General features: G+C 51.3%; 4 protein-coding genes across 4 annotated transcripts; 2 read left to right on the top strand and 2 right to left on the bottom strand.

Annotated features, from left to right (window-relative positions):
• Positions 1 to 589: 589 nt before the first annotated feature.
• Positions 590 to 960, top strand: CONPUDRAFT_34278 (uncharacterized protein; the record flags this gene model as incomplete). Its single annotated transcript, XM_007775884.1, has 2 exons — positions 590 to 791; positions 839 to 960. Coding segments are annotated over 2 exons (324 nt in total), but the record flags the coding sequence as incomplete, so codon positions are not given.
• An 815-nt stretch (positions 961 to 1,775) lies between these two features.
• Positions 1,776 to 2,928, bottom strand: CONPUDRAFT_158919 (uncharacterized protein; the record flags this gene model as incomplete). Its single annotated transcript, XM_007775991.1, has 5 exons — positions 1,776 to 2,279; positions 2,351 to 2,425; positions 2,504 to 2,688; positions 2,737 to 2,859; positions 2,910 to 2,928. The coding sequence occupies 5 exons, from the start codon at positions 2,926 to 2,928 to the stop codon at positions 1,776 to 1,778; spliced, it is 906 nt and encodes a 301-aa protein (XP_007774181.1).
• A 213-nt stretch (positions 2,929 to 3,141) lies between these two features.
• Positions 3,142 to 4,514, top strand: CONPUDRAFT_158918 (uncharacterized protein; the record flags this gene model as incomplete). The annotated part of the gene is made up of 4 exons (XM_007775990.1): positions 3,142 to 3,447; positions 3,496 to 4,146; positions 4,199 to 4,364; positions 4,414 to 4,514. 4 exons carry the CDS (start codon positions 3,142 to 3,144, stop codon positions 4,512 to 4,514), a joined length of 1,224 nt encoding a protein of 407 aa, XP_007774180.1.
• Positions 4,515 to 5,049: 535 nt separating this feature from the next.
• Positions 5,050 to 5,959, bottom strand: CONPUDRAFT_77147 (uncharacterized protein; the record flags this gene model as incomplete). Its single annotated transcript, XM_007775989.1, has 2 exons — positions 5,050 to 5,279; positions 5,326 to 5,959. 2 exons carry the CDS (start codon positions 5,957 to 5,959, stop codon positions 5,050 to 5,052), a joined length of 864 nt encoding a protein of 287 aa, XP_007774179.1.
• Positions 5,960 to 6,200: the final 241 nt, after the last annotated feature.

The following is a 6,200-nucleotide window of genomic DNA, read 5'->3' as shown; positions in this document are numbered from 1 at the left end:
AGACCGAGTTGTCCGAGGAGGTACCACGGCGTCCGGGACAACTATCGACAGTGGAATGGTTGTCGGACGGATTGGATATACATGCTGAACAGTGCGTCAAACACTGGCGATGCTTATGTGCTAAAAGGCTAACCAGAAGCTAAGGAAACGTGTGATAGCTCTTGTCAAAGAGGCACAAAACAACGAGCAAGCTGCCACACAGCACAAGGCTAGGGAGGTGCGCCGGACACTGGATTGTCGGGTCCGCTTCTGGCTTGAGGATGCCCCTCGGATTATGGGTGAGCTGGCGTATGAAGTGCCGGATACAAAAGCTGGTGGAGGGCCGGAAGACCAGGTGCTACCTCTGCCCTCTTACTTTGGCAGGGTTCTTTGTGAAGAGCGTGGGTTGACGGCCCTTGTTCAGCAAGAAGCACGACTTCGGAATGGTCAAATGAATGACGCACTTGTCGAGGTCAAATTGGGGGTAGGAAGAAAATCAATGGTTTACAGGGAAGACATCCGAGGGGCATCCGGAAGCGTCAAAAAGTGTACTCGAGCTCAGGACAAACTGGCTCGGGCAGTGGCTGATCTTCGCCTGTGTGCTGATATCTATAGATTGGCTCGGAAGGCAGCTGACCACCTTGGTGGACTTGATCCCAAGTACCAACCACTAGAAGAGAAAGACTTGGAGGCAAGATCAGCCGCAATCCATGCAAGCGTCCGGGGCACCAAAAACAAACATCTACCTTGGATATGGCGAGTTGAAGTTGAGGAGGCAGAGAGGAGTGACAAATCAAAATTCATGGACACATGTACGTTGTCCGGATTATGGAGAGGCAGAGACTGAAGCCACATGCAGTTGACCGGATTCAATGGATGCGTGCCAAATGCCGGAGGGATCGCTGGGAGGAAGAACTTATTCTTCTCCACGAGGAGATGAAACGAGTGCCCAAATCATTCATGCACAAAGCCACACAGTGGAAACATCGTGCCAACGAGGGAGAAGGGTGATATTCAGTGTTTGCTCATAGTCAGCACGCAAGGTGGATGAACTTGAAAGCCATGGCGGATGGGATCTTCAGCACCCTGCCGGACGCACCATCCGGTGTGCTTGCATAAAGGACCGGACGGATACTTAGCCAATGAATGCATCATTAATTTTGTATCCGGCCGCTTTGATACACATACATATTGCCTCTTGATTCCCAATCACAACAAGCGATGTTGCTTGTAGTCATCTTTCAAGGACTCATTCCTATCGTTTCTTAGGCAAATACCACATTTTTATGCATCGGACTCAAGGTCAGCGGCTTACATCGCGATTTTTGTGTCCCAACAAATCTCAGCTGTGGATGTGAAAGAGCGCTGATATTACTAATGGAATAAATGTACAGGATAATGCACAACTGGTTGATATGTCCATGGATTATACCGAGTACTCTAGCTTGACTGAAGGAGGAGCTCATGAGCCCTAAACAATTATTCAATATAATCTAAGCTACTTACTTTCGTGCTTCTTTGCATCACTAATCTTGCTGGCTGCTTTTGTGAGGTCTTCTTGAATGACGTACTCACCATCATCATGTATAGCAAACATGCTAGCCTAAGTGTAAACACTTTGTAACAAGAAGTCAATGTCAGCCAAACCCATCCGGCACACGAAGTATACAACACTACTATACAAGTTGAAGTTAACATCCGACATGAATTTGGAACAGAACACTCAAGCAGACTTAGAGGATCATATAGCAAGACAAAGATGCTTATTCGACGATGATCATGCTAACAAAGTACATTTAAAATTCGTAATAAACCTGCCTCGGCAGCCTGGACGCCGGACCAGTAAGACCGAACTGGAAGGTCACCTGCTCATCCGGGCGGGATGCCGGTTCACCGGTAGCCGCTCTGTGTTGAACCTCCCTTTGGTCAACTGTGTCACGGACAGCCCGCCGGAGGGTCTCCATGCCCCGGACGTCTTCGAAGGTTTGCTCCGCAGAGTCAAACAGCGCAGTCAGAGCCTCCGGGTTGACAAACTCGAGCATGTACTTTACCTGCTCGGAGAAGCAACGGGATGCAGGGATGATCGGGATGCCCCCTCCTTTGTGAATGGCACAAGGCAGAGGGGCAACCGGATGGACGGTTGAGATGGACCCAGACCGAACCGGAGCGCGAGGGCGGCCTGAAGCCTCATCGCCAATAGCTGGACGCTTGGGGTCATGCTTTGCTGGGGATGGGGCCGACATCCGGCGCTTGGCCTGCCCAGCCGTGGTGTCGTCCGGCTCCGCCATGGGTGTGTCAGGCTGGTCCAATGCCAAAAATGACAAGTTGGGGCAGGATGGTTGGGGGAAGGCTCTTGCATGGCCGGATGAACAGAACAAGAAGAGAGGTCACCGTCTGCCTCAGGGTCCGGATGATCCGCCGCAGCCTGTGGATCATCAGATGGTGCCTATATTGCATTCGGACAGGTTTGACATCATTATGGGTGAGGGAATACATTTATTAAAAGATGGACAGAAAGGCTCACCAATGGAGTGGGAGGGACAGCTGAGGTGCCGAACTGAGCGCCGGATTGCTCTTGACCACCGGATGGTCCGGACGGCGCCTGAGGTTCTGCATTCGATGGTGTTGAGGGCGCAGGACCCTGTGCCGCCTTGGAGTTGGCTGCCTGAAAGAGTGAGAGCGCCTTGATGGCGGCCTGGGCACAAGCCGCTGTGCACTAACATTAATATATTGTGATAGACAAAGATGTTTGCGTACAATCTGTAGGCGCCCCCTGCTGCTTGTTTGTGTCCTTCACCTTCTTCTGCTTCTGCTTCTGCTGCTGCTGCTGTTCCGCTGGCATGGTCCAAGGACGACGCGGTGGTATTTTGTTACCAAATTCTGTATACTTGTCAGTCGAGAGCACATAGAGTAGAGAATGTGGGACTTACGTTCACCACCAGATGACATTTTTCGAGAGAGGTGGTGGCAGGAGGGAAGGATGGGGATCAGGCGACCTGTGCTTGAAACCCCAAATGAAAACCTTGTGTCTTACCAAAAGTGGCAATTCAGCATGCTCCGACCGGTGCCAGCGGACGGCCGTGTGGCCCAATTTTTTTTTCGTACATATACCATGCAATTTTTGGGGCACTTTCCTTGCCCCTCCACACCGTACACATGAAGATGCCTGAAGACGTTTTAGCATCTGAAGCCTTACCCGCCCCCCTCCAGTTTGTGCCATCGTTCATAGTGCCGGATGCTTGGCCATCGTCCGACATTGGAGCCCAGAGGTCAACGTCCAACGGCGAAGACTTGATTCTGACAGGTCCAAACTGGATCGCCGAGCCATATCGTACATTCCGTTCTACCGGCTGGGGAGTATCCCGCATTATCAGACTGGTCGCTCTCTGGTTTCATATGGCTCACAACACGAAAGCAGCAGTCGGACCATCACGCGATGACTTCGAGTTGCCGTGGTTCAAAGACGTCGTGAGTCCTCAACTGTAACCGAACTTTTATCCGACTGATCTGGCGCAGGATACTCTAACAGGTATTATTCGGTGCTTCAACTTCCTTGGCATCCAGTACGAGGTCCCTCCGATCTTGTGCCTCATATACTTTGCAAAACTTCCCGTCAACCACCATAAATGGATTCTGGAGTCGGAAAAACCATGCCGGAAATGGCTTTCCGAGAACTATATCCGGGGCGACTACGTTGGGGAGAATAGTTGGTGGTCAAATCTCAAACCGAAGCGAGGTAGCCCACCCCCGAGTGCGATCCGGATGCTGCTACCTCGCCGTGGGAGGGACTACATTGAAGTCGACTCCAGCAATGAGGAAGATGTCAGTGTTAGTGCCAATGTTCAGAAAGGCAAGAAAGCCACCCACCGTCCGACGTCCGGACGTATGATGGGCTCTGCTCATCCCGCCACCCATAGTGCAAAGAAACGACAGAGGATTGTAAGGCGCAAACGGGCTGGGGGCATCTTAGGCACCGGACGTACTCATAAGAGGCCTCGGAGGGAGCCAGTTGCAGGTTCATCCCGTAACAATGAGGATCTGTTAGATTTAGAAGCTGAAGAAGCCGGATCATCAGAAGACTTGGAGTTGGAGGCAGGAGAGTGGTCCGGTGAGGGAGAAGGAGTTTGGATCGGATCGGACAACAATAACAAATATGTGACAAATCATGTAGGTTTCACAGTTTCACATATATTCTTACAGTGACTTACACTTTGCATAGCATGGGACCATCGTTCTGTCTTCCAGCGCGTCAGAAACTGAGTCAGTCATACAGATCACCGACTCACCTCGTCCGGTTGACAGGTTGCTCGCCAACCCGGATGATGAATATGTTCCGAGCTCCGATATCTCTTCTGCTGGCGATGTGATAGGGTCGGACAGTGACAGTGAGTGTTTATGTTCAATCCGATGCCGCACCACTGAACATCAACTCAGTTGACATTGATGAAAGCCTTGACCAAATGGAACTTGCCACAGCAAGGATGCAAGTTGCTCTCGATATCACTCTCCTCCATCTCAGGAGGCGAGGCTTTTAAATTTGTCACTTCAGCTCACCAATACCGGTAAGCAATCCGGGTCCGGATTTGTGTCCGGATCTGGGATTGCTCAGAAACAACACCAAGTAAAAGTTGTATTCAGCTTGTAATATGGATGTGGACTCTGTCCGAAGTTATACAATACATAACGAGTTGAAACTACTGAGTTTTGTGTCTTTAAGTCCCACAGGGTCAAGGCACAGATATTGGTTGAGTTGTACGTTCATTAAGTTCTGCCCTCTTACATAGATCCGGCCTAAGGGCACAGCTTGTTCAACTTGTACATGTGCTGCTGTAATGAATAAGACTATCATGCAGTGTATGGACAGATTCTGTCTGACAGAATAATATTTATGCATTCATACTAGCCGGATGTAAGTTGCCGGATCAGTCGTCTGATGCAAATTGCACTACATATGCCGGATTGGCTACCTGGTACTTACTTCAATTGTAGCCATATGAAGAATCAAGCACTCGTTGAAATCTATGTAAAACATGCTTTTGAAGGTACGTAACAAAGATCATATTGGTTCAACTACGCTGTACGCACGTCCAGCACTTCAATTCCAACCGGACTGACAAGTCCCCTCAAATGCTCGACTGTGACACCGGCATCAAGCCTTCGCTCCATCTCGTCCAACCTCCGGTTGATCTCCGCGATGGTTGCTCGGAGTGCGTCAATGGATGCGTTGACTGATTCCACCCGATCCGACAATGGCTGAGCGGCAGTTGCCGATGACGAGGCCATCACCCTTTTGGCTCGGACTACAAAATTATTAGAGGGATGTCCTCGAATTGAAGTCAAGCTCACCTGTGCGTTGCGAGCCGGAACCGGATGACCGCTCACTACTCCACTGCGCTTTGAGCGCGTCTATGTTGCGTACGGCTCTGTCATAGTGTTTGGCCTCTATCTGGCGTACACGGTCAGTTGTCCGGATGTAATCAAACTCGGCCCTCATGTTCATCCTCTTCACACTCTGAGGTCTGGGCTTTGTCTTCGCGAATGGGCACGGATCCTTGGTGATAAAGTGGCAGATGAAGCACCCTGCATCCGACCGACCAATGCACTGCGTGTTCTTTTTGGAACAAGACTGGCAGCATGTCCAGTGCTTGACATAATCCGGCACCGCCGCCGGATCCAGGCTGTACCATGTGGATGGTGGGATTGTATCCTTGCACCTCAGTCCGAGGTTACGGGCATATCTGACAGTGACTGCAGGTGCAGTGTCCGGAACATTGGGCGCCTCGGCAGTCGCTTCCGCCGTCTGGCTAGGGGGACCGGATGGCGAGACTGGATGGTGGCTGCTGAAGTAGGTGCTGGGGCTGATGGAGGGAACCAGCGGTGCCGGGGGAGGGGTGGATCTGGCAGAACGATGAGCGGTGGCGCTGTCATTGTCATCCGATGGCGCATATGGCTTATTCCACCAGATGGTGTCATCGACCATCTCCCACCACCTCCCCGTGCCCACACTCGTCGGATCTTTGAAGCCGGGTGGGACCTCAGCCAAAGGGGGTGGAACAAAATCCGCACTAAAGGGCAAGATGGGGGCAGATACCAGGAACACCTGAATGAGGGGGGGGTGGCCACCATGCGGCTAACGACCGGAACGAGGGCGTGGAGCTCGACCTAGTAACATAAGAATCAGATACGGTAGCAAAGGTAAAGGACTTACAAGCATTTCAAAC

Source organism: Coniophora puteana (assembly GCF_000271625.1).
Source record: "Coniophora puteana RWD-64-598 SS2 unplaced genomic scaffold CONPUscaffold_16, whole genome shotgun sequence".
Classification (NCBI taxonomy): Eukaryota; Fungi; Basidiomycota; class Agaricomycetes; order Boletales; family Coniophoraceae; genus Coniophora; species Coniophora puteana.
The sequence above is the reverse complement of the archived record's forward strand: the minus strand, read 5'-3'. Positions and strand labels throughout refer to the sequence as shown.